Genomic DNA, 27,208 nt, shown 5'->3' on the forward strand with positions numbered 1-27,208 from the left:
CAGCGGGGAGCCTGCTTCTCCCTCTCCCGCTCCCCCTGCTTATGCTCGCTCATGCTCTCTCTCTCTCTCCCCCTCTGTCAAATAAATAAATCTTTAAAAAAAATTTTTTTAGGGGACCTGGGCAGCTAAGTCAGTTGAGCGTCAGACTCTTGATTTCAGCTCAGGTCATGATCTCAGGGTTGTGAGATCGAGCCCCTGCATCAGGCTCTGTGATCAGCACGGAGTCCGCTTGGGATTCTCTCTCTCCCTCTATACCTCCCCGCCCCCCCACATGCTCTTTTGTTCTCTCTCTCTGAAATAAATAAATAAATCTTAAAAAAATTTTTTTAATGCCCCTGTCAAATTTATCAAAAGGCTCATGATGCCCATTTAAAATTGAGGTCAGCTGTCCTCAAATTCGAGTTGCACGAACCTTCCCAGAACACAGCTGTCACGGAAAACCAAGGACACCGTTCATATAGCGCAGATCAAAACCAGGAGCACAGAAGTAGGTGTCATTGACCGAGTGCCTGCCACGTGTGATCTACTCTGCTGGGAACTTTACTGACATCATCTCATTGCCCCTCCTGGAAAACTCTGAGAGGTCTGGAGTAGACTCTGGTTGTGCAGCTGAGAGTAGCAGGGCTCAGACAGGGAGGTTACGGGACAAACCTAAGGACCCGCTGTTGGCAAGAACTTACTGCGGATCATCGCAGAAACAAGATGTCAGCCCTTGGGAAAAAGGGAAGCAAGCTGCAACAACCGTACACCTCCATCTAGGTCTGTCTCCGGGTCTGTCTAGAACATCAAACTTCCCTGTTGGCACACCCACGTATGTTGAAGTTTGCGTGTAGGTAGAAGGACATGGAATTGCTCCCCGGGCAGAAGGATGGTGGAGGAGGGGGAGGGAAGGAGTTTGGGAGTGATCGTTTTAAATGTCAGCTGTCATGCTAGCGATTATTTCTACCACCTGGCACCCGGTAGCCCGCAGTCGCTCCTGGCAGAGGCAAATCTAGCAAACTGAGAAGACATCTGGAATGTGGGTAAACAGCTATTTCCAGAGCACGCCGCAGGCTCGCACCATCCAGTCCTCTCTCCCCCGTGGTCCTTAGCCATTGCTCCAGGCTGGTGAGGGAGCTGGTGGTGGCTGGGGGTGGTCAGGGTGCCGCGGACCGACCCCGAGGTCCTCCAGGCCTCAGTTTCCCACGTATCGATGGCAGGGAGGTGGACAGACCATGCAGATTCTCTTCTGGACAGGGTGGCACTCCACCCTCCCCAAGTGAGGAACTGTCAGACCCCAAATGCCACTAGTGTCCCATCCCGTGGACCAGGGTGCTCAGAGGGAAGCCCCGGAAACTCATCAGTCACCTCGAGGAAGATTCGATGATGCTCAGAGAATGTGCCATCCAAGGTGAGGCCAGGGAGGGGAGTCAGGCATTTGAGCTAAAGACTCATGGCTACGAGGTGGGACTCGCAAAGTAGGTGCACGGACCCTCACTTAACCGGAAAAGCCCTTTAGCGGGAAACCCACTCCGGTCCCAGGGCAGAGGGACGCTGCCTCGCTTCTAGAAGAAGGAAGCTCGCTTTCTCTCTCCGTGCTGGCTGCCTGGCCTCTCTTCACGGCAGCCACCCGGGTAGATGCTGTGGCTCTCCCCACTTATAGATGGGGAGCCGGAGACTCAAGGAGTCTCTCTGCCTTCCGGTGTCACCAAGCAGTTCAGTGACAGTGGAATGAAGCCAGGTTGCTCTGTCTTCCAAGTCCCTGCTTCTTCCAATAAGAATGATGTGGTTATGATGATTAGGTGCTTAACAGGAATATTGGGGTACGGCTGGTATCACCGTGGCTCCCGCGTACCGGCCACATTGCTGTCTGCTGGGAACCAGGCCGAGCTGCTCCCATGTGTGGCCTTGCTGAACACTCGCATCGCCGTGGTGGTATAAGCAACCCCATTTGTACGGATGCAGAAACAAGGCTCAGAGGGCTGAAACCACTTGACAAAAATCAGCCAGCACAGAAAAGGCAGAGAGCTGATTTTGGAATTGAAGTGAGATACCTCCTCTGCTCTGGATGGTATTATCGGCTGCTCTCTGGGCGCCAGCCACTGGGGAAACACCTGTCCCCTACAAGGAAGGTCTCATTCTTCCCGTTACACAGAAGGGGAAACTGAGGCTCAGAGGGGGAGAGTGACTTGCCCAAGGCCACACAGCTGACAAGGAGTGGCTTCTGGATTCTGAACCCAGGAATGTCTGAGCTCCACGGCCTCACACTCTCCAGGCTGTCCCTTTTTAAGAAGCCACCCCGGGCCTCGTATTAGCCTTTGCAAAACACTGTGATGCTTATTCTGCCTCTCCTGCCCTTCACACTCATTCCACTTTGACCACTAATCATTCACAAATCAAGGCTGTCAATCTGGGATATCTGGACACTGGAGTCAGATTTTCTTTAAGTACCCAAAAATGAAACAAAACAAAAACGTCCAGCTCTTGACCCTGAGTCTACAAAACCATATTCAAATTGTTAACCTTCCTCTTCCCCACTGGGATTCCATTCAGGAGACCGTCCTATAGCCCCCTGGGTCATGGCTGAGGCCGGGAGGGTTGCTACAGGCAATCATTCCGGGGTTGAGGCTCATGGAGGCCCCTCCAGGACAGGGGCAGGCCTGGGTTACTGTAAAGATCTGAAGCCCAACTCCTCTTCCCCTCTAGATGCTTCCTTCCTGAATGCCCCTACCGCTCCCTTGAGACCAGGCGGGGAGAGGTCAGAGTTGTGTTAGAAGGGGTCAAGTGTGTCGGAGCACCTGTGGGGTGACAGCATCTGTCTGTTTGTCAGTGAGGCAAGAGAGCCCGGCCATGAGGTTAGCTGTGGGCCTGGTTGTAGTGAAAATGTGTCTGGGAGGTGTGACAGGTGTGCATAGAGTGTGTGACAAGGAGGCAGTGTGTGTGTGACTGTGGCCAAGTGAGTACAGAGTGACCCGTGTGGGTGTGCGGACGCTGAGCGCCAAGACTGCGAACCTGGCCATGGGGGGTCTATGTGGGCATCTCTACGTGACTGCGGCTGGGTGTGGGACCACCACCATGGGGTGGAGACATACCCTAGGGGATCTCTCTGGGTTGCCTGGCAACCGTGTAGCTGAGGGGAGGGCTCCCTGTCTCCTAGCAGAGGGCCAGGCTGAGCCTCAGCCAACCTCCCACCAGACAGGCTCAATGCCACCAGGAGTTGGGCATTTCTCTAAAATCCCCTGAATAGCCAGCACCTAGGTTCCAGCAGATATGTCTGTTTCCCCAGTGCACCATGCAAAAGAGAGGAACAGGAGGGGGCAGGTCTCTCTAGTGAGCCCAGCCTGGGCGGAGTCTCTCCCCAGGATGCTGAGAGCATGGGGACCCTCCCGGCCTCGAGCTCACAGCCGGACATGACTGGTGTCTGTCTGGGTCCTGTGTGTCACGGGACCTTGGACATACGGGTCTCTGGACAGCAGCATGTGTCTGCCCGGGGGCATGTGAGAGCTGGCATCCACCCACAGTGGTCTCTGGGGTCACCGCTGCTAGGAGTCACCCCTGCATCCTCTTGCAGACGTGACCTTGAGTAACTGAGGTCACCAGGGCATCACTCAGGGTCCTGTGAGCCCACACATGCATCTGGACCTCCCTGGCCAAATGCTCTGCCCTCCATCACCCCCAGGCCGATGCCAGTGTCTGGGGCTCCAACTGCTGACGGGGCCACATCTGCATGCATCTGCAGGGGGCCTCAAGGTGCTCGGCCCTGACCTGGGGGCTCCGGAAGAGGCTGTCCAGTCTGGCCCCACACCCAAAAGCCATAGTACTTCCCTGCAACCGACAGGCTCGGGACGAGGTGCCTGGCCAAGGAGCAGAAACCCAGCGGTCAGCAGACACGGCTCTGCCACCCACTTTGCTTCTCTTCCCTGGACCTTGGAGCCCTGACCTGTCACACAGGCAGCTCCACCCTTCCTCGATTTTGGGTAAGTTTCCCCTCCTTTTGGAGCCTCAACGAGGCTAAAATGGAGGCCTGGATAGTGGGTGATGACACAGAGACAGAGATGCAGGAGCCTGGTGAGCCGGAAGTAGAGTGGAAGGGGCAGGCGAAGGTCTATGGACCTGTCTCCTTGCCGCCCGCCCTGAGACTTAAATGGAAAAGCAGGTGTAGAAGTTCAATCTCTTCCCTGCCATCTCTCTGTGTGACTTCCTCCCACTGGCCTGGACACCTAGATGCCGGGCCGTCTTCAGGCAGCCAGACTCCAAGGGTGGGAAGGGGAAGGAAGACTCTGCCAGCCCAGCTCCACTGAGGTGGTCTCCCTTTGACATTTAAGTATCTGCTAATGAGCCCCTGACCCTCCCAGCTTACAGAGGAGGGCTGAGCTGAATGCTCTGAATAGCAAATAAGGTGAGGTTTTCAGAGGACGAAGGAGCCGGAGTGGGATCAGGAGGCACTGCTGTGAGTCTCTCTTTGGGCAAGCTGGGTGCTAGGGGTGGGGGTGGAGGGGACCAGGTATGGGAAGGCGGTCCCAGGAGCAGCTGACCTGTTGGATGCGGGGTGTTCCTACAGTCCTGCCCATTCAAACCCACATGGTCACCGGGGGGCTTCATGATGTCTGGCAGAAAGGGGGGCTCCCAGGGATCTGGGAAGCATGCTTTGGAGGCCACTTCTCTCGGCAGCTTGCTTTCCATCATGGTTTGGTGATCGGAACATGGAGAAAACCCCGATGGCCAAGACCTTTAACTCTCCCGCTACCCTCATTTCCTCCATCTATAAAATGGGCCACCTGGTTCTCCCCATCAGTGGTGAGAGGCCCTCTCACTACTTACATCTGCAAATGAAGCAGAAGTGGCCAGCACAGGTCCCTTGACCTTCCTAACACTCTTCTGTGATAGAATTTTGCACTGCCATAGCAGTGGGGAGATACCTTCCTGTTTGCACAAAGCCCTGGTGCCCAGCAGAAAGGGAACTGATTTTAATTTCAGACAGGCATGGGCCAGATATTGACTAAGCGATGTGTCCTTGGGCAGGAGTCTTCACCTCCCAAGCCTTGGTTTCTTGAGGAGATAAATGGGGATCATATCTGCACTGTACAATGAGGATGGAAGTCCATGTGATGGTATCTACGGTGCCTGAGACCTAACCAAGACTCCCTGCTCCTTTCTCCTTCGCTCATCCGTGATGTGTGAAGGGTGTCTGGATCCTACATGGTAGCTCTGTTGGTGCCCCATTAATGAGCCCCTGTCACTCCCTATCCTGATACAGATGGACAATGACCAACAATAACCACCCACGGCTCAATCTTAGGGCTGCCAAAGGTCCAAACGGGCTGGACCTGCCAGAGAGTTCATCTCCCCAAGAACCATCCTCAGCCAATGAGGGGGAAGTGTGGGACAGTAAACATGGCAGCTTCCTGCCCCTCTGGTGGGACAGCTCTGAAACACGTTCACCACCGTCTCCCAGAGCCCCGCAGTGGGATTAAGCTTCAGCTGTCCTCAGTGGTGACTTGCTTTGTAAAAGATCTTGTAAGGGCTCCCTCCCTTCCTTGTCTCACCTCTTCGTCCCTCTACAGGTGCATCCTGGGCTGGCTTCCCAAGCAAACCAAGGGTCACATCCTTGCCTCTGGGGGAACCCAACTTAAAATGTCTTTGGATCTTGGAACATTTTTAATCCACAAGGGAAATCCCACATGGAGTTCAGGGCCATTGCTCTTCCCAGCCTGCAGTCTGAGAATTGTGCTTCAGGAGTTGTGTGATACCCAACCTCTCTGGACAACAGCAGTGACCCTGGATAGTGTCTCCCTCATGACCAACACTAAAGACCAACAGAACATCAGTTGTTTGCTCTGCATCACTAGTGTTGCGTGTTACATGTACAGTATCTATGAGGTCGGCCAGACTATTGATCTGTTTTGCCGATTATTAATCTGAGACGTAACGAAGATTCAGTTGCTTTTCCAGGTCACACAGCTAGCAGGAATTGGGATATGACCCCCATCCTGCTTGACATCTCCTCTTGGTTTCCCACCCCTCTGCCGTTCAATGGTAGGCCTGCCCCATTCTCACAAGGCTGGAGGCTCCAGAGACCCCACAGCAGCCCCCTGAATTTCCCAGAAACCCTCTCAAGCCCCACAGCGGGGGTCCAGGCAGCACAAAAGCTCATGCCCCACATTCTCATAATGTCAGCTCTTCATTGCCGGGCCAGCTGGGATGGTGCGTGACCTCGGCAGCTTGAGGCTTTTACTAGCAAGAGGTGAGCAGAGCAACTGTTTGGCAACTGTCTTTGCTGGGGGCAGATGAAGAACAGCCCAGAACCAGCTGCAAGTGTCTCTGAAGTCCTATCATCTCTTTGTTCTGGGGCTTCACAAAAATGAGGTAAATGTCACCAGGCGTCAGCTTAAAGGCAGGTGTGGAAGAGTTCCCCTTGGTTTGAAAGAGGCCACCACCCCCTGGGTAATTAGGGCAGGCTCTACTGCATTAAAGATGCCATCGAGGAGGAAAGGCAGTGAGCTGGGAGCTGTTAACGGTTACCTATAATCAGAGACAGATTGAATCACACAAAGAGCCTAACTGTCTGAGAATTCAAACCAGCTATTTTTAGGCATCACCAAAGGCTCCTGTGGGCCGTTGCAAATTCAGAGAGCATGAACTGGGTGCTGCTCGGAGTGCATTGAGGAATTTTCATTTCAGGAAGGAAGGGGCATATCACAACTGCTCCACAACATTGTGCTAGGTGCTTCCTTGACTTTATCTCACTCGGTGGTCATGGCCATCTTTAAAGGTTGGAATTGTCCCCATTTTACCGATGGGGCACTTGAGGCTCAGAGAGTGAGCAGCCTGGCCAAAGGCAACACAGCAAGTAACTGAGACAGCCGGGATAGAAACCATGTCTGCCTGAGTTCAAGACTACAACGTCCCTATCATAGCCTTTGTGGACTTCGCTGAGGGGATAAGGGCAAACCAATTCTTCCCCAGCGTGACACAGAAGAAAATTTTTCTACCTATCACCTCCTGACCCTACACAGCAGAACTCCTGAAGACCCATATACATTATAAAATTCAGGGGTCCTGGGCACATGTCAAGGGGAAGGAGAGACCTCGAGAACTGGCAAAGGAAGAGCTAGGGATTGTCCCTCCAGCCAGTGTGATTTTACACGATCATCGGCAGCTTCCCTTGGCAGAAGTGGCTGGAATGGAGTTATCAATGAGCATAACACAGCAATGTGTCCTTGGGCAGGAGTCTTCACCTCCCAAGCCTTGGTTTCTTGAGGAGATAAATGGGGATCATATCTGCACTGTACAATGAGGATGGAAGTCCATGTGATGGTATCTACGGTGCCTGAGACCTAACCAAGGTCCTATCAAACAAACTGATAAGACACAAAACTCCCCTTCTAACTTTCAAAGACAACAAACTGCCAAAACTCACAGTACACAAAATACACTATGTAAATTGTGAACCCTAAGTCAAGGATCTATTTTTTTCCGTGATTATGTAATACTTCCACCATAATAATACTTCATAATACTTCCCCCAAGACAGAAAACAAAACAAAACAAAACAGAAAAAACAAGAGGAAAATGTGCTGAGTCTTGGGAGAAGCTAGTCTGTCTGCAGTCCTGGGGGTTTTAGGTAACACTAAAGGACAGTCAGCACCACGGACAGCCACCCAATGGGCCCAATATGCATATAACAGATTCAATGTAGTTCTAAGAAACCTTGTGACACAAATCTTGCAAGAATCTTCCAGGAAAATGGAAATTCCTGCAACATCCTATAAAGCTGTAATGTTCTCAAATCACCGGCAGGTCTCTGCCCCTGGGAGGAGAGCTACACTTGCTGACACATTTAGCAAACTTCTGTGAAAAATGTAATCCAACAAAGAAGGAAGTCCATTTCTCGCTTCTTTTGTAACAAGAGCAAAGAGTCCATGTGCCTGAGAGTCTGTGTCAAGGAAGAATAGCAGGGTGCCTGCAGACATTTGCTCTGCCAACCTTTTAATGTTCTTGCTACTATAGGAGCATTCCATCACCTCAGGAACATGCAGGCTGCCTCCCTATGCAAGGCGTATGCCCTACCAGAGTGGTGTTTGGAGATAATGAGCCTCCTTTAAATCTTTCCAATCATTAAGAATTCTGTGCCACTGCTCAGGGAAACACAATTAGGACACAGCGTTAATACCAACTAATGACAATACAAATGGAGTCTGGTTTCTACCATACGTGTTTCCTGGTGCGTGTGCTCATTTCCCTGCCTAGTGTTGTGTGCCAGTAACTTGGAAGGCCTCCCTTTCTGATTTGTGTACAAATCAGATCCAGAAATGGGAAGCCAAAGGTGCCACTGCATCAGAACAAAGACACCGGCGATTCTGTTTTGCTTGGAGTCAGCAAACAGGGCAGAAGGACAGACCAGAGGTCAGGGAAAGTAGGAGGTAAGCTAGATCCAAGGAGTTCTCCCAAAAGAGAGGAGATGAGGTCCAGAATCCAATACAAGAAGTCCAGGTGTCTACAGTACCCAAACTAGGAGTCAGAGGGCTGGGGTCCAGCCCATGCTCAGTCCCTAGGAAGCACTGTGGCCTCAGAAAAATCACGCTTGCTCATCATTTCCTGAAGTCACCTTTAGACTTTTGCATACTCACCCCCTCTTCCTAGATTTCTCTCCCACCCCTTCGCAACTTGAGTCTGGATATCCTCCTCTCTTACACCAGGCAAAATCCTGTGTGTCTTTCAAGGCCCTAATCAAACAGCTCTCTTCTGTGAAGCCTCCCTCCATGGCTGTTCAACTCAGCCACTTATGCTCTCTGGGCTTCAGTCTCTAAAGCTGTAAAAGGGGACATCAGCAAGGAAGGTGCTTCCAACAGGGTACTCAACATAAGACCTTTGCTGACCCTGCACTTTTTGCTCATAGTTGGAATATAGGGCTCTCCCTTTTATCTGGAAATCTCCTTAGAATGAGATTCAGCTCAAATGTTGCTCCCTTGCCTCCCACAGACAGAGCCCTTGCAATCCCCCAGCACATACCCCCACTGGTGTTGGGTCTGTTTCTCCACTGGACGGTGAGCTCCCGAGGACAGGGACTGTGCTTTATTCTCCACTCATCCTCCCCACGCCTAATCCACGAGGGTGCTCCTCAAGCATTTTGGTTCAATGAGTGGTCCCCAGGCTCTCTCCAGATACCATGTTGCCAACCGGGACCCCACCAGGAATCTCAATCTGACACATTATCAATCATCCATCCCCTTATCCAAGCCACTTCCATTCTTGTCTCAGCCCTGAGGTTAATAAGGCTTCAGTTTTCTTCTGGAGGCTCCAGCTGAAGGTGCCCAAGCTTCAAATCTTGTAGAGTGATGATTCAGGACAATGTGGTGGACTTAGAGAATCCAGGACGCCACGCTCAGTAGACATGATTTACGTTCCCCTCTTGGACGTCAATGCAAAAGACTCCTTTCTCAGATGGAACTAAACACCATCCCGGGTAATGCTGCTGCAGAGGTACATAAGCTGAGGGGTGCAGCAGCATCCCTGCCAGCCTCCGGGGCTGTCTTCAGCAACCACCCAGCCCTCCCACTGCTACAAGGGCAAGACACACCCTATTACACAGAAGCTAGTGTCTTTCCGTGCTGAGGCTTGTATATTTCAGCTGATTGAAAAATCTTCGATGGCCTATGACAGCGTTATTCATATCAGATGATCACAGTAGTTTGTGTGTGTGTATGTGAGAGAGAGAGAGAGTGTGTGTGTATCAGGGGGTGGGGGGCGGAATATGTCCAGATTATCCAGCCAATCTGAACATTAACCAATAGGAGGTCTGGCTGCTATCTGGCTAACGACCTACATGGCCTAATTCTTGTCCTCCAGCTCATCCTCGCCCACTAGGATGTTGTAGTGGCAACAGCTTTCTCACTAAATACCCATGACTCTAAGGCCATCTCTTCGGATAGCCAAAGTCACCATCAAAAGAACATAAATATTGGCATAAAGGGATCTGTGTGAGGATGGTAAATCTGCCATCAAATTAAAACCTCATTACACTAACGGCCAAACCAGAGACTCGCTGTGTGGACACTCTCCAGCCTGGATTTCACACACCACCTGTGCCCGCTGCCAGACAGGACTTCAGCCCCGGGTGAACCGAGGCGACTCTGGGCGGTAGATGGTGCATCCATTTGCAGCAATCAGCACCTTTTGCAAATGGGCAGCATGCTCAACCCTCCTGTAGAGCAAACCTTGAGCAGGGGCTTCAAAAGCACGGGATTTGGAAAACGGAACGCATTATCAGGCAAACCAACCAACGAATTTGTATAAACAACGGCACTCCCGTGGAAGACTGGCAAAGCCGCCCGCGATGGCAGGTCAATGTTCCGGGCAGGGCGTGTCAGCTCTGCTGAGGTCTGAGGCCTTATTATTCAAAGTTTAGTCCCTGGCCCAACAGCCTACCATCACCTGGGAGGCTCCTCAGAAATGCAAAATCTCACCCTGACCAGCTGAAACAGAATCTGCATGGTAACAAGGCACATTCCAATTTGGGAAGCCCTGGCCCAAGGGTCAGAGATGCAGTTGTGGGTTCCTGTCTCTGCCTCGGGTCTGCATCAGAAGGGTAACTGGGAGAAACCCAGCCCCCTGTCTTTTGTCCAGGCCCTTCGCAGTTTTCACAGGTTTGTGGGTCACCTTTAAATAGACTGGGTGACCTTGGGCACTTAAACTCGCTTCCCCACTGTAAAATGGGAATTAACACTGGTAACCGCCTGAGGAAGCTACAGGGAAGGGATACGAAAACAGTCCTGCAGCGGGCTTGGCACAGTGCCTGGCACACAGCGGATTCTTGCTAAACATTAACTGTTAGGAAGCAGCCAGAGGCGGGGACATGGGACAATGTCTGCCGAAGACGGGCCAGCGCCCACACTCTCCCGCTCACCTCCCTCTCTCCCTCCCGCCCTCCGTGTGGAAACCGGAGAGTTTTTCCAACAAGACTGAAGCACCGACAAGCAAGACATTCTCTCTATGGGAGCCCTGAAGACGTAGGCTCCAGAGTTGGTTTAAATCCTCTGCGGCTTATGTGACACTGACCCTCAGTTTCCTGGTCTATAAAATGGGAGTCAGAGAAGAACAGTGCCAACTCGCAGGGTCACTGTGAGGATGGGCTACTCTGCAAAAGGCATTTAAAAAAGGACCGGGTGTCTGCTCTCGCCATCGTTTTGGTCCTCATCTTCGTCCGCATCACTGTTACAGACAGTATGCTTTCAGAAAATCAGGAAGGCCGACAGCTCAGCCTCTAGCTCACTTCGTCCCGGAGGAAGACAGGGTTCTCGAGAAGGAGGGCTGCCCCTGACACAGCAGGCTGTGCTGTGTGGGAGGGAGAGGACACGGACAGGTGGAAACACTCGGAGTAGCCGGAGCAGAGAGCTCTGCAAGGGCTGTGGTGGAAGTTGGGGCAGGGGCAGAACCGTGGGGGTGCTGGGGAGCCACAGAAGGCGCAGGGCAGGGAGCAGCAGACCGCGGAGGAGCCACAGGGAGGGGCGGGGCCGACTCACGTACACCTGCGCGCAGACTCCTGGGCCAGCTGCAGCCGGTAGACGGAGAGGCGGTTGGCGCCACCACACACGCTGCCGCGCTCGCCCTTGCACCCCATGTCACACTCGGCCTCGCTCACGTTTGTCGCCTGGATCTTGTGGCCGCAGTAGCACTCGGCTCCGAACTCCAGCCCGGCATACAGGTAACCCCTGGGGAAGGCTGCGGTCAGGCCGGGGTGGCTGCCCCCATGCAGACCCCCAGGGACCGGGAGACTCAGGGGGGATGGGAGGGCTCTGGGGCCCAGGACCCCCAGGACCACCCCCGTGCCTTCCTCCCCATACACCTACCCACGTGGCCACATGTGTCCTACTGACACCCACCTTATACACTTCAAACACACACACGCCCCTCCGAGCCTGGGGTCCCTCCATCCCAACGCACTCTCTCGCCCCTCCCGTCTAGAGCCACGCGCTAATTATATCTCCAGAGTCCAGCCCCTTTGTTCCAGGAAACGTCCCCTAGGAATGATGCCTCCATGTTCCTTGAGAAGAGCTGGAATGAAGGGAGGAGGCAGGGATCTCGTATCCCCTCGGAAGATGGCAAAACCAGGGTCACATATCCAGCCAAGGAAAAAATTCCTTCCCCTAAAACAAAACAAAACATCCAGGCACTGCAAGGTTTTCGACTTCTTTTTTTTTTTCCCCCATAGCCATCGGACTATTTCCTAAAAAGGACTCTCAGTGGACACCCATTCTGTAAACAGGCGAAAAGGCATGGCCTGCTTTGGCTGCAGGGGGTGGGGACGGAGGGGGAGGGAGGGTCTGGACAAGCCCCGCTCAGCCCCTTTGCCTGTGAGGCATTCTCCAGAACCAGGAAGGCTTGGCCTGCAGGCCCCTGGCCATGCAAGGCAGCCCCAAGGGGAGCAGTCAGCTCACGTCTTCACCCTGGACGCCTGTGGGCAGCCGGACAGACAGACCCGGCAGACTCGTGCCTCCACACACCTCCACCACCCGGGTGGCACGTGCCATGCTCTGCTCCACACACTCATCTGGGCAGGTGCAGCACGAGCAGCTTAAACTAAATGGGCATCTTGGTGCCTGAACCCCACCAGCATTCTGGGGCTGGGCCAGCCTACCTTCCGTCGGTCTGTCTCACACATCCCATCTCTCTGAAGCCCTGGTTCTGGGGTGCCCTGAGCCCCTCTCGTATAACTGGACCCACTGATAGAAGGAACATTTTCCAAGGTGGGGGGAAACGCTTCCAGTGGGTGTTACAATGCCAGAGCAAGTGGTATCTTCCCCCAGCCCCCTCCCTGGGATGGCTCACAGCAGGGAGGGTGAGGGACAGCTGCTGTGGGAGGAAACAGCCACCAGCTGTGAGTGCCTGTCTGGGAGGGGGATTCTCCAGCCCCATACACGCCCTCAGACGGCTGCAGTCCCGGCCCTCTCTTGACTGCAAGCTCGTGGAGACACTAAGGCAGAATCACCTGGCTAATCCCACTCCCCGATCGTAGTTTCTGGCACTCAGAAACTGGGAGATGATAAATGTTTGTTGGTTTAAGATGCTAAATTTGGGGATGATTTGTGGCCCAGCGATGGATAACTAATATAGGAAGGGAAATGGAGTTGGCCCCGCTGTCCTTTGGGTCACCAGTGGTCCCTGGGAGGGCCTCAGACTGTTAATCCTGATGTTCCTGCTGTGGCCTTCGCCAGAAGGATCTTTCCGGAATTAAAACAGATCACACCTCTTCACTCCCTAACCGCCCCCCCACCCCCCCACCCCCCCACCCCAGGCTTCCACTGCCTTGCAGGTAAGCTTCCAGATGGCTTGGCTCAGCCTCCAAACCCTATCGGTGGTTCTTTAACATGGACAGCCATTAGGATCACCTGGGGAACATTTTTTAAATGTCACAACTGGCTCCCACTTCCAGAGGGTCTAATTTAATTGGCCCTGTGATTCTAACGTGCGGCTTTGTGTGAAAATCAGAGCAGTGGTGCCCCAGCCGTGGGCCTGGGACACGCAGAGTCCGTATGGTCTCTGTCTTGGAACTCAGGAAAAATGCAAATTCTTGCCACCATCTGCCCCCTCACCCCCCCACCCCCACCCAAACCTACTGAACCAGAAAGTGGGAATGGAGTCCAGCAATCGATTTTACCAGAGTCCAGGTGATGTGGATATCCACTCCAGGCTGAGGACCCCTGTCCTAGATGATCTGCTCCCACCACCCCCATCTTCCCCCAACGTACCTCTTCATTCTCAACACCTGGTGTATGGTAAGTGTTTAACAAATATTTGTTGAATGAATGTACACCAATCCTCTGATTAACACCCTCCAGCAGTTTACCCCTTGCCCGTGGCCAATCTGGATGCTTTAGATGGCATTCAAGGCTCTGCGTCAGCAGGCTTCAGCCAGCCTGCAGTTTCCCCTCCCTCCTGACGGCTCCCTGTTGGACTTCCTGTGCATCTCCACCCTGCCAACCTGAGGATGCTGGGTGTTGAGGATCTTGCAGGAGGTCTGGTCTTTGAATATGCTGTTCTTTCCGTCCTACTGTGACTCCCTAGAAAACTCCTATTCATGCTTCAAAACTCGGCTCTAGATCTCACCTTTGTAACTCTTGCTGAGCCCTGCATTCCATCAGCCTTCGCAAGGCCCCCATAGTCTAGACAGCACACCCTGCCCAGCACCCATCATGCCTGAAGGCTCCATACTCTGGTTTCCTCATCTGCCTCATAGGGGTCTTGCGGGAGGGGAAGGGGGGGTAAGAGTTAGTATTTGCAAAGTGCCGAGAACAGTGCCTGGCACGGAGCAAACGCCCATCACGTGTAAGCTGCTGCTTTTCTATCCCCCAAGCCTGTGCCTGCCTCCGTCTCCCCAACTGGCTGGGGAGCCCCCAGAGGGCAGGCTGTGGCTGACTCATGGCTGCATTTCCAGCACCCGGACGCACACGTGGGCAGCAATAAATATTTGCTGAACTCAAGTGGATTATGTGAGTTCATCTGACTCATCCTCTGAAGCTCCGCTTGGCTGTCACCCCCTCCGAGTCTTTCCTGACACCCCAGGCAGGCTGGGGGCCTCTGCTGCATTTCCACGGTCTGCAGTTCCTGCCACCTGAACCCTCATCCCGCTACACAGCCCTTTTCTGTGTTACGTGCCGGTCTCCCCGGCCAAGGATGTGACTCCACGGGGGCCACGAACTCGTGTCTCCCAGTTTGATACGTGAGCGAATTGATCATCCTCAAGGGCTCGGAGTCTTTCCCAAGCTGGAGAGGGACCTGTGCTCAGGGAGATGATTATAAAGGGGACAGTGCTTCCTAATCAAGGACAGAGGAAGGAGTCCCTTGGCCACCCACGTGCTCATTTCCACAATGGCCATGCAGCTGAGGTCCTTCAGAGTTTGTGACCTCAGAGCCAGGCAGCTAGAGTCTGAAGGTGGGCAAGCTAGCAGCCTCTTCACAAGCCACCCCAGGTCAAGGTGGCAATGCTGGGGCCCAGGCCCAGACTGAGGGTCCCGTCCCCACTTGCCTGTCCTGTGGGGCCTCATCCACCCTTGGAAAGTCCAGTGCCTCCCCCAGTATGTGTCCTCATCAAGAACATCACTTTCTTCAACTGGAAAACCCTGTGGGTACAGGTGAGTGTTTCGCCCTACAAGATGTCCCATGGATGTCATACAAGCCTCCTGCTCACCGAGTCATACCCGCAGGTTTTTCCTACACATGAGCACAAGTTTGGACCCTCGCACACAGATTCACAAAGTCTCCTGCACATACAACCACTATTACTTAAAGATCATGACACATGTGCGTGAAGCTTCCAAACATAAGCTGCTGACCCTGCACACTGTACATACAAACTCACACTGAGGCACCACGTCACACGGCTACGCGATCACTAACTCCCACAGACCAACGATCCTGCTCCTTTGCATACACACACGAGCACACGCATGCACCCCGGCATCACCCTTTCCTTGTGGCCACATGCTCATCCTCTACTGTGCCCTTCCACAGAAAAGGAAGGGACACTGCCGAAGGAAAGGAGTCTGAAATGAATGGAGCGTGGGACATCAGGGCCCTACCGTTCTGCACAGTTGTCCTGGCAACGGAAGATGGTCATCTTTTTGTAGTCGAAAAAGGACACGCCTCGCAGGGCCCGGCTCTGGGTGTCATCCAGGTAGCAGCCGATGTACTTGGCTTTGGGGAGAGGAGAAAAGTCAGATCTGGCTGGGGACAGAGCAGAAAAGGGTTTGCAGACCAATGGTAACCAGTGTCCTTGTGGCTACGTGGCCTTCTTGACCTTTTGGTAGCAGTTCCTTCCTCTGGGCAGAAACGCAGAAATGAGAGACTGAAAGTCACGTGGGCTGGCAGACCCTGACCCATAAAGGCAGTGGAGGCCAACAGAGGAGGAAGGGACTGTTCTGCGGCCAGGGTTAAGGCCAAGCCCCTGGGCTCTACCAGTGACAACTGAGCACCCAGGGAGCCAAGCCAGGGTCACTGTCCAAGCACCACGCAGATGAGACTCACATGGAGACAGCTCTGAAGAGCTTGACACAGCTAACAGCGTGTTCTCATTTCTACAAGCTGCCTTAATATATTTACTTTTCCTCAGACATGTGGACTTGGATACCTCCAAGGATAGCCCCAAAAGCTTCCCGCTTTGGTCCGTTCCAGGCACTGGCCTAGTCAGTTTGGGCCAGGGTACCTCTCTAAGGTCTAGTTCCCTTCACCGTGGGGATGAAAATAGTAACCCAGTGAGGTCAAAATGGAATGATGTGCATAAATGTTTCTACCATAGTGTCTTGTGCGTAATCGGCACAAAGGAAAACGAGTGCAATAGGAATCTGGCCATTCACAGCACTGAGCAGGTACTTTATAGTTTGCCTACATGCAGGCCAAGGGGAGTGCTTTCATCCAAAGAAAATTTTTAAATGATGTATAAAAACCAATTGTACGCCATACAGAGTTTTCTTAAAGTAGTAAGTATGTTCTTGTACTTCATGGTAAATAGTCATTCTTGCACATGAAGACCACACTTCACATCTTATAAAACAGTCTTTTCCCTCTATAGTCTTAGAATTGGGACACGCGCTTTGCTAAGTGGGTTACACAGACCGTCTCGCTGAATCCTTACGATGATCTTTCAAGTGCTAATATTCCCACTCTATGCAGAAGAGGAAGCTGAGGCCCAGAGGGGTGAAGTCACTTGCCCAAGGAAACACAGCTGGTATGTGTGGAGCCAGGGTGAACCCGGGCGATGTGGCCGCAGAGCCCGTTTTCTGAACCCCTGCTTACTTCTGGAACCCAGAGATCCTTGCAAGGACCCAGGTGAAGTGGGAAGTGCTGGTAAGTTCGTGCTCTCTGATGACTCATCAGAGGCCCGGGAAGACCCAGTGTCTGGCCTAACGCCCGAGGCTCAGTGGTGGCAGAAGGAAGATTTAAGTCCAGGTCTAGGGGACCCCCCAAACCAGCACTCTTTCCACTTTTCCATTTGTAGGTAATGGGAGGATGTCACCAGCCCTTGCAGAGGATGACTGAGGACAATATGACGTGCCACGGGTCACTTTCCCTGGCTGGCCTGCTCTTTCAGCTGTGGGCTGGCGCCCCCCTCGCTTGTGGCGGAGAACGGGCTCTACCAGAGGGTGCAGGCTCCCTCCTGAGCAACCGTGCCCCTCAGTGCCAGCCTGCTAAGTGCAGAATTTGTCAGCCCCGCTGGAGACGGGCCTCATCCTGATCACTCTGAATTTCTTTTATAAGTTGAGGTTGACTAAGAAGAATCCAGCTTAAACAGAAAGATGTGTGTGTGGCCTTCCTGTCACAGAGGGAGTCCTGGCCCCATGACTGGGGCATGGGTGCTGTTCGCACCTGAGCTGGGGGACGGAGCCTCTGGTGAACTTCGGGCTCAGTAAACTCAGTGAACCGTGTAAACATAGTTCAGTAAAGGACAGAGTATCCCGGGATGGATCGTAGAAGGTGGGGGCGGGGGGGGGAGTGGGAGGAGGGAGCGAGGAAGGGAGGGAAAATTATTTTGGCAGCACGAGGTCTTTGCTGTCAGATCAAAAGACTGTGGGGGGGGCATGTATTGAGCGCCTACTATATGCTGTATACTATGGGCCATTCCTTTTAATTTTTAAAAATTTTTAAAGTTTTGGGGCGCCTGGGGGGGCTCAGTCAGTTAAGCATCTGCCTTCGGCTCAGGTCATGATCCCCGGGTCCTGATATTGAGTCCCGCATCTGGCTCCCTGCTCAGCGGGGAGCCTGCTTCTCTCTCTGCCCCGCCCCCGCCGCATGCACGCGTGCGCGCACCCTCCCTCTCTCTCTAACAGGTAATTCCAGTACAGTTAACATACAATGACAGTGTTACATTAATTTCAGGCGCACAATACCGTGGTTCAACAATTCCGTACGTTACTCAGTGCTCATCACGATAAGTGTGCTCTTCATCCCCATTCCCTATTTTCCCCATCCCTCCACCCACCTCCCCTCTGGTCACCATCAGTTTGTTCTCTACAGTTAAGAGTTGGATTTGTTTTCTTGGTTTGTCTCCCTCTCCTTTTTCTCCCCTTTCGCTCCTCTGTTTTGTTTCTGAAATTCCACACAGGAGTGAAATCATATGGTATGTCTTTCTCTGACTGGCTCATTTTGTGTAGCATTATTATTATTATTATTTTTTTTTACATTCACACCCTCACAAGCTTCTTATTAACCCATTTTATAGATGAGGAAGCTGATCCTAATGGCAATCACACCTGCTTGCCTTAGAGCGAGTCTGTTTTGGCATATGGTGTATGTTCTGAGCAGTTACCACAAATGTTACTTCTGGTTTTCCTCTTTTCTAAGTAGAATTAGAAGCTATGACATCTGCCCCAAGTTCCTACACCCTGTAAGCATCTCGATTAAAATTTAAGCCCAGGTCTGCCCTCCCCACTGTTTTATTTGTGGGGAGGGTCTGCTTCCTTAGGGTCCAGGATCACTAAGAGCCACATTGAGACCTGATGGGGAGAAATGCTAATGCCCCCGGATCCACTGGGCTTGAAGTGAGATGTGCTATGGCTTCGGCTGGTCTCACCTAAGGGTGAGGGTAGGGGCATTTGGCTCTTTGTGGGATAGTGGATCCTGCTAGATGAAATTTTGATCCTCAGAGTAACAACAGTCAGAGGATACGTGTGTATAGACATGTGTCCACTTTGGAGTGAAGGCGGGACTGTCATGATATCATTTGCACCTTCAAAGCACCACCTCTTCTATTTTTCTCTTAACAGACCTTACCTGCCCCTGACCTTGGCAGGGCCAATTATACTGCACCTCCCACCAGCCAGTGACTGCTTGATTGCTCCAGGGAAGGGCACGTGGCCCGCTCCTTGGATTCTTGCTCATCAAAGCTAGGAGAAAGAAATCTGTCTCCCTTGGGTTAATGACACTGGCAAGTCTCTGTTAAGCCCAGAGCGGCCAAGAGCCATAATCCCTGGCACCAAAGTCAGCCTGTTTGGGAGCATGAAGCCAATGCAGAGGCGAGCACAGAGTCACAGAGAGACAAAGGGCACAAGGTACTCCTTTGAAAACTCCAGTCCCTTCCGCAGCTGGGTGACAAGACACAATGCATTTTCCTCTTTAGCTTAAGCTGGTTCAAGATGGGTTTTTGTCCCTTGCCACCAAAGTGGCACTGATTCACATGTTAATACTCAAGCTAAGTTGCCTGAATCCACCCAGCTCTGAGGGTCTAGACCAGATCCATGCCCAGACCTGTCCGTTCCAAACCTGCCCCTTCCCCCTGTAACACAGCAAGTCTCAGCTTGGGAGGAGGACATCTCTGTCCCCGCCAGAGAGACTGCGCAGGGGAGAGGCTGGGTGGCGGTGGGGGGAGAGGGCCCCTTGGAAGAGAGCTAGGATTTGACCTTAGGTCCATCTGCCCCAAAGCCTGGGCTTTTAAATGCTGCGCCACCACTTCTCTGTCCTCCCACCAGGCCAGACATCAGGCTGTGAGGTCTCACACAACAGGTACTCAGAGGGGGGTTGGGGGGGGGGAGATACACAGTCCCTCATGAATGCCCTGGAGAAACACGGGTGTGTTACACACTTTGACCTGATGAACGGGCTGAGCTCTGTGAGTCAGGAAACAAACACTGAATCAGTTTCCTCCCTGTTCTGGGAGGTGCGTCCTTCCCCGCAGACCCTTCCAAGCAGGCTGGGGTCATCACAACTGTCATCCCCGCCCCTGGTGCCTGCCACTTGCTGACCCCATCGGTGTGGTTCCCGCCAACCCACCTCAGCCGTTTCCCCAGCGCCCTGCCTTCGGATCCTACTGGGGTGGCACGATGTCTCCAAGACAAGGGGGACATTAGGTATGTAACACAGGGACAAAATCACAGGCCACTTGAAGGGGGAGAAATGGCCGAGTTCACACTATCTATCAACTCATCTCTGCAGCTATCCAAATATTGCTGAAATGGCAGAGTCGCCCCGGCTGGACTATTTATGTCCAGCACAGGAACCAGGGAGGGGGGGAGCCCTGGAGAATGCAGGCATCTGGAATAGAGCCTTCCCGACTGTGTTTTTTTCCCCCTTTCCTTTCCTTTTGCTTCAATTAATCTTCCTTTTCAAGAAATTTTGCTTTCTTCGATAAAGGTAATCTGTTGAAAGGATAACTAAACATGAACGGATCTGTACTCCTCTTTACTGTCTGTGATTAGATTCACAAACAAAAGACATTATGTATGGAGTGCGGGAAGAAAACCAGCTCAGGAGTCAACCAGATCTGGGTTCCAGTCCAAGCTCTTGGAGGTATCATTCTCCTGCCTGGAAAGCGGGAATAACAAAGAAGGGAGATGGGTTGAATTGCGTCGTCCCCCGACCCCTCATACCGACCAAAAAAAAAAAAAAAAAAAAAGACAGGCTGAGATCCTGAGCTCAGAACTTAAGGATGTGACCTCATTTGGAAACAGGGTCATTGCAGATGTGATTCGTTAAGGTATGAGCACATATCGGAGTGGGGGCAGGACAATCAACAGGACTGGCATCCTTATAAAAAGATGGCCATCGGAGGACACAGAGCCACAAGAAGGCAGCATGTGAAAAGAGGCAGAAGCTAGAGTTTTGCAGATACAAGCCAGGGAATGTCAACGGTTGCTGGTGATGTCAGAAGCCAGGAGAAAGGCATGGAATGGGTTCTCCCTTGGTGTCTTTAAGAGCGCACGCCCCGGCCGAGCATCTTGATTTTGAACCTCTGGCCTCCTGAACTGCAAGAGAATACATTCCTGTTGCTTTAAGCCACCTAGGTCCTGCTACTTTTTACAGCAGCGCTGGAACAGGAATACAAGGGGTATTGTTAAAACGGACTGTAAGTCGGCTTAACCTATACACTGAGCCTTGGCACCAGGCTTGGCACAGAGCAGAGACTCAGGAGTTATTTTCTCTCCCATCCTGGATTCTTCATCCTTCAAGATGACCACTCCCACACTGTCTGGGTTTCCTAGTGCAGAGAATGAAATTTTCTGCTCATACCCGGGCTTCCATGGGGTACAAAGGATGCATCTTTCACTTTGTTCAAAGCCTACAGATCCCACAGACTCAGCTCAACAATCTCTTCCTCCAAGAAGGCACCCCCATGGCTAAAAGGGATCCCTCCCTTGGGATGCCAGATCCCCTGGCCCACCCCTCCCTAATGCTGTTCTAAACAATTCTCCAGATACTGTCCATTGCTTTTTCAAATTGGAAATAATTTAGGCTCATGGCAGAAAAATTTTTACCACAAGGAAAATGCGCTAGCACGGGGGAAAGCAAGATACAATGCTATCTAAATACAGCATATGTGCTTTGTAAATACGCTCAGGAAGGAAAGAGGCAGGAGGGCAAGGCACCCAGTGTGGACTGTGGCTGCAGGCGGATGAGGCTCGGGCCATTTTTATTTTCATCTCTTTCTATACATTTTAAGTTTCCTACAATGAGCAGGTGTGATTTTGATAATCAGGACCAAGTTATTTACTGAACATATAGATTTATCGTTTTACTTGCCTGTCTGCCCCCCAGGGGCTGTGAATGTTCCTCAGTGGGGAAAACTGTGCTTGAATCATTCCTGTGTCTCCACCAACTAGCACTGGGCAGGGCACATAGGCGTGTGATAAATATGGGATGGATGGATGGATGGATGGAGTGAGCTGGGGATTATACAGCTCAGCAGTTAAGAATAAGAGCTTAGGCTCAGACTGGGGTTGGAGTTTGCTCTGCCTCTTGGCAGCTGTGTGACATTGAGTAAGTCACTTAACCTCTCTGAGCTTCTGTTTCTTCATCCGTGAAAGGGGCTCCACTTGCTGCCTGATGGGAAGCTGAGGGTATGCACGCACAGTCCCTGACACAGACCAGACCCTCAACAGCCTGCAAAGACTGCATCTTCAACTGGAGGAGAAGGGGAATGGGTGCCCTGCTGCTCCTTCCAAAAACGCAGACTGATTCTCTCCCTGTCCTTCTTCATGCCCGGGCTTCAAAATCGAACTGAATTTGGCTTCTGCACAGGCTCTGCCCGTGGCTAGCTGTGTCCCCTTGGGCAAGCCCCATCACCTCTACGCTTTTCTGTTTTCTTCTGCAGGATTAAAGTATTGACAATAATAGCTGGCATGTCTTAAGTGCTTACTGTGTGCCAGGCTCTGTGCTGAGCACCTCCTGTATACCGATAAGTGAGGTGCTATGAAGGTTAGGGTTCACATTGCTAGTTTACTCCCTCCTCCAGCTGGACAGCCTTGGGCAAGTGCCTTAACCTCTCTGTGCCTCCCTTTCCTCCCTGTAAGATGGAGTTAACAACAGCGTGCACCTCACTGGGTTGCTTATGAAGATTACGTGATGTAATAGGTACAAAGTGTTTCAAAGAGTACCTGGCACTTAGCACACAGTCGATTCATCTTAGGCAATCATCATGACAGCCGGCTGCTCTTATGTACTTCTTAGCCCCAAAAGGAATCGGGAGGCTCAGAGAGGTGAAGTGACCTGCCCAAAGCTGCACAGTCAGCAAGCTATAGAACGGGAAGGGGGACCCTGATTTGGCTGCTCAGAGCACAGGCTCTCCCAGGGCTGGGGGAGGTTAAATGAGCCGGCAAGGTGCATGGCACATCCAAGGGGCCAGCTCCACCTGGGAAGTCAGACTTCCCACCGGGCCCCAGCCCAGCCCCGTGAGCGGCTCCTCCCTCCCCTCCCAGCCCATGATGGGCTCTGAATCCTTTACAGATCCAGGCCCGCATCACTGCATCAAGCAGAGCCCTTGCCAGCTTCAGAGAAAAACCAAATGCGTTCAGCGTCAGGTCAAAGCAGCGTCTTGTTTTTAGTAGCGTTAATCTAATATGTTGTCTTTCCTCACTGAACTCTGAATAAGTTAATCAAGGACAGGCTGGATTTGTGTTTTCTTAATAACGCCGCCTCATTCCGAAGGCTGCCTGCTGTGAGCTCTAGGCTCCGGGCTTCTTTCTTAGTTTCTCTTCCTTCTCTCTTTACATTTTATAAAATATATCCGATGTCCAGGGGCAGAGGGATTAGTATGGTACAGGAAAAGGCTCACAAGCTTTGGAATGAAATGGACTTTGTTTCAAATCTTAGTTCCTCACTTTGACCCATGTGACCTAGGTTTCTGAGTTTAAAATTTTCCCCATTTGTGACACAGAACAACAGTGGTCTCTAACTTTCTATGTTGTGATAATTAAATAAGGAAATGAAGCACTTACAACATGGTCTAGCCCATAATGATCACTCAAGAGATGGTAGCCATTATTACTGCTATGGATAATAACACCACCAGTGAAGGTGACCTATTATTATGAACCAGGAGATGTGATAAGCATCTTACATATATCATTCCATTCAAATAATATGTGAAAAACAGGGGTGCCTGGGTGGCTCACTCGGTTAAGTGTTTGCTTTCAGCTCAGTTTGTGACCTTGGGATCCTCGGACCCAGACCTGTGTGTCAGGCTCCCTGCTCAGAGGGGGAGTCTGCTTCTCCCTCTCCCTGTGCCTTGCCCCCACTCATTCTCCCTTCTCTCAAAAATAAAATTTTAAAAAATCTTTCATATGTGAAAACAGGACAGTGGCTGGCATGATGTAGGTATTTAAGAAATGACAGTAATTGCTAGTAGTAATGACAGTGAGAGTTCATTCTCCCAACAACTGGGAGGTGTTGTGAGTGTTGTTTGTATCAACTGCACCACGAGGAATTCATATTCTGTCCGGAACCTTGAGAAGCACCGGCGATTATCATTTACCTAAAGACCCTGGCAAGGACCAGAGAGGAAGGAGGAGCATTTGACCAAGCCTGGCGGGGGTGGGGGTGGGCATCAGGGACAATTTCCTGGAGGTGAATGAAGATGAGAGCTGGAGGAAGAGTGGCGTTGACCCTTGGAGGCACTCCAGACAGAGGGATGGTCATTCATTCATGGGTCCATCCAATCCTTCATTCATTCACCAAGTAGGTACTGAGCACCAAGTCTGTGCCGGGTGCTGTCCCAGGTGCTGAATGAACAGACACCCACCCTCCCCCCCTTCCCGGGGTGGGGGCGGAATGATGGGAACAGAACTGGCAACATCTCTGCTCTCATGGAGCTGACAGTCTAGGAGGGGAGGCAGACTACAAACAAGGAAGCAAACACATCAAGAGGATGCTTCTGGATGATGGTAAGTGCCGTCACAAAAACAAAACCGGGGAATATGGTTGTGACCACGTACAAAGTGGGGCTATTGTACTTAGGAAGGCCTCTATGGGATGGCGAGGTTTGACTGGGGACCCAAAGGAAGGGAGGAAGGGAGCCATGGGAAGATACAGAGGAAGAGCATCCCACATAGAAGGAGCTGGCCATGCAAAGACCCTGCATTAGGAATGGGCTTGGTGCGTTCAGCAAAGGGGAAGAAGGACAGTGGGGCAGGGTGTGGTGGCGAGGGGGAGAGGGGGAGTTTTACAAGATGAGATTGGAGAGGTGGCCACAGTAGGAGACTCTGGAATTTATCCTAGGTGGGATAACAGTATATCCTAAGGTGTGGGCTTGTGACAAACTCTGGGGCTTGCAAACTACCAGAAGGAGTTGGGAGTGGCTGGGGAGAGAGACAACCAGGTGGGTGGAGAAGGAAAGAAAAGCCACTTCCCGATTTCTCCATCAGTGCAGCACCTCACACCTCACCCGTGCCTACAAGATGGGGTCCCTTCCACAGGCAGATCCATGAGAGTTTCCTGGTCACCTTTAAGAACCTATTATGTGCCAAGTGCTGTCTCAGTGAGCTCTCAGGAAAAGCCCAGACAGGAGGGATCACTGTCCCTACTTCATAAACGACAAAACTGAAGCCTGAGGAGGTAAAGCCATGTGCCTAGCCACATGGCTGGCTGGGACGGAACTGGAATACAGATCCAAGTGCCCCAATCTGTTCTGCCACCTCCCACCTTCTCCTTCACCTCCCTGTGAACGCTACATTCTTGGAAGAGGCAGCTTCTAGGAAATCCCCAAGGGTGGGAAGGTGGGGTCTCCTGGCTGGCTCCTGAGCCAGGTATGGGGTGGGGCTGAAGCAGGGGAACGTGCTCCCCTGGGTGAGTCCCCGCCGCTAATCCTGTTTCCCTCAGTGGTGAGAGAAGGGGTTTTCTAGGAGCTGAATCACAGCGGAAGTGTGACATGTGGCAGGAAACACAAAGGCTGGGGAGGTTTTCCTTCTGTCCTGATTGGTGGTGGATCTTCCCAAACCATCTGGTCCGGACTCCCAAAACGTGCATTTGTGTTCATCTCCGGAGCTGCAGGGTTGCAGGCTCCACCCCCGCACGCTGGGCAGACGCTGGGCAGACCTCAGCCCACTCTGGGAGATGGTTAGCAGGCCGAGTACTCGGGCCAGGCAGGTTTGAGTTCAACTCTACCACTCTACGGCTTTGGGCAAGCGTCCCCCTTCACCAAGCCTATTTCCAGAGGTGTAACCTGGGTGTAGTGTCACACTCCTTGCTCAAGTCCGTGGGGCTGAGCGGAAATCAGGTAAGGTACTGCACTCACAAAGGAGAGCCCTTTTTGACTGAAAGGCTAAGAAAACTCAAGGAAATATGCCCAGGGCCATGATGCCCTCCAGGAGCCATCCCCAAGAGATCTGGCGAGGCAGGCTGATAGGCCACACAGTAGAGCAGAAGCTCTCACAGCCCTGGGCGCGTGGTGCCTCAGTTTCCCCATCCCTAAAATGGGAACAGGAGCGCCATCCATGTGGAATCGTGGCAACACTTCAATACATGTAGAGGGCTTAGAAAAGTACCTGGCACACGGTAAGTGCTCAGTAGATGCTGCTTCATTTTCATGTGTATTTATTTAACAAGCCTGAGAAGGCTGCGAGGAAGTGTCAGGCTTTGAACTCTGACAGATGCAGGGTCCAAACCCGTGCTTGGCTGTTTACAAGCTGTGTGACCTTGGGCAAGTTACTCTACCTCTCTGAGCTTCCCATTTCTCTCTGAAATGGAGGTGACATCAGAGCCCCTGGCATGTCGATAGTGGTAACCGCATGGCAGGGTGGTTCCCGTTAAACACTGAGACCTGGTGGCTGTTAGTATATTCTTCTCAGCCCCTCCCTTCTCCTTGGTCACGGTCCCTGTCTACCCCTTACCTCGCTCATCCTCCTTCTCCCGGACGATCCTCCCCTTGAGGGCTCGACTCCAGGCTCCACCGTAATCACCCAGCTTGGTCCTCTCGCTCCCGTCTTTGGCCTTGAACCAGGGTCCGTACCGGCGGGCGAGGCTCGAGGCCTCGCCCGCATCCCGGAAGCCTCTGCCCAGATGCAGGTCGCCCAAGAAGGGCAGCTCGGCGCCCTCGGCTGGGACCCCCACGGCGGGGCTGGCCTGGTTCTGGGAGACAGCGGGCTGGCCCACGAAGCCAGAGTGCAGGAAGACCAGGCTCCCGGCCGTCAGGTAGAGCACCAGGAAGGTAAAGAAACGCACGGGCTTCCTGCGGAAGTACCGCTGGAATTTGAACCAGAGCTTGGCCATAGCAGGATCATTCCGGACTGGCTCGTTGGGGCTCGGCTGGTGGGGCGTTGGGGGGGGTGGGGGCGTTCGGGAAGGGGAGGGAGGGGGCTGCGTTTCCCAAGCTTCCCTCAGGGATGGAACCCCTGGGGGTGTGCAGCCTTCTTCCCTCCGTGAAGGTGAGGGCCGAAACCAGAGCGGGAGGCCAAGTCTGGCCCTCCTGAGGTCAAGGCGAACCTCTCTGGCCCACAAAAGGGGCCCAACACCCGGGAGTTGGTCCCATTTTCCTACATCTTGTTCTCTGCATCAGAGAGTTCCCAAAGAACTTTGACCATAGCAATCGCAGGAGAATTCCACCGGCCACCGGCACTGCGGCTCACTTCTCGCCTCTTCTTGGCTCCTCAGGCCTGTCAGGGCTGGATGATTTCACTCAGGGAGGTTTTCTGGCCCCTTCCCCAGCTGGGGGCCAAGCTCAGTGTGTCCACCTCATGGAAACAGAAGCTGGCGGGCTTCCATCGGCTCAAGCACTGAGGCTCAGGGCTGCCACCTGCAAAACAGTGTGGACACAGATTTAAGAAGCCCCCTCACAGAGGCCAGAGCTCAAAGGGTTCCTGAACCTCTCAAGGGGGATGCAGAGGCCCGGAGAAGGGGGGGGACCAATGTCCTGAAGCACCCAGCACTGCTGGGTCTTCTGGAATCCCTGCCTTTTTTTTTTTTTTTTCAAAGATTTTATCCATTTATTTGAGAGAGAGAATGAGAGATAGAGAGCACGAGAGGGAAGAGG

General features: G+C 52.5%; 1 protein-coding gene across 2 annotated transcripts in view; it reads right to left on the minus strand.

Annotated features, from left to right (window-relative positions):
• WSCD2 (WSC domain sialate O sulfotransferase 2) overlaps positions 1 to 26,515 on the minus strand; it is a 51,979-nt gene extending 25,464 nt beyond the window's left edge. Inside the window, exons 1-3 of one of the 2 annotated variants that reach the window (XM_028116713.2) lie at positions 26,070 to 26,515; positions 15,558 to 15,672; positions 11,506 to 11,690 (exon numbers count right to left, since the gene is read on the minus strand). In XM_028116713.2, coding sequence (XP_027972514.1) covers positions 11,506 to 11,690; positions 15,558 to 15,672; positions 26,070 to 26,448 — 679 coding nt within the window. In that variant the 5' untranslated portion in view covers positions 26,449 to 26,515. The remainder of the gene's footprint in view (positions 1 to 11,505; positions 11,691 to 15,557; positions 15,673 to 26,069) is intronic. The other variant, XM_028116714.2, reaches the window with a different exon arrangement.
• Between the last annotated feature and the right edge of the window lie 693 nt (positions 26,516 to 27,208).

The sequence above is a fragment of the Eumetopias jubatus genome, unplaced genomic scaffold, assembly GCF_037043125.1.
Source record: "Eumetopias jubatus isolate StellerSeaLion01/CBP00866 unplaced genomic scaffold, mEumJub1_p1.0 scaffold_16, whole genome shotgun sequence".
Lineage (NCBI taxonomy): Eukaryota > Metazoa > Chordata > Mammalia > Carnivora > Otariidae > Eumetopias > Eumetopias jubatus.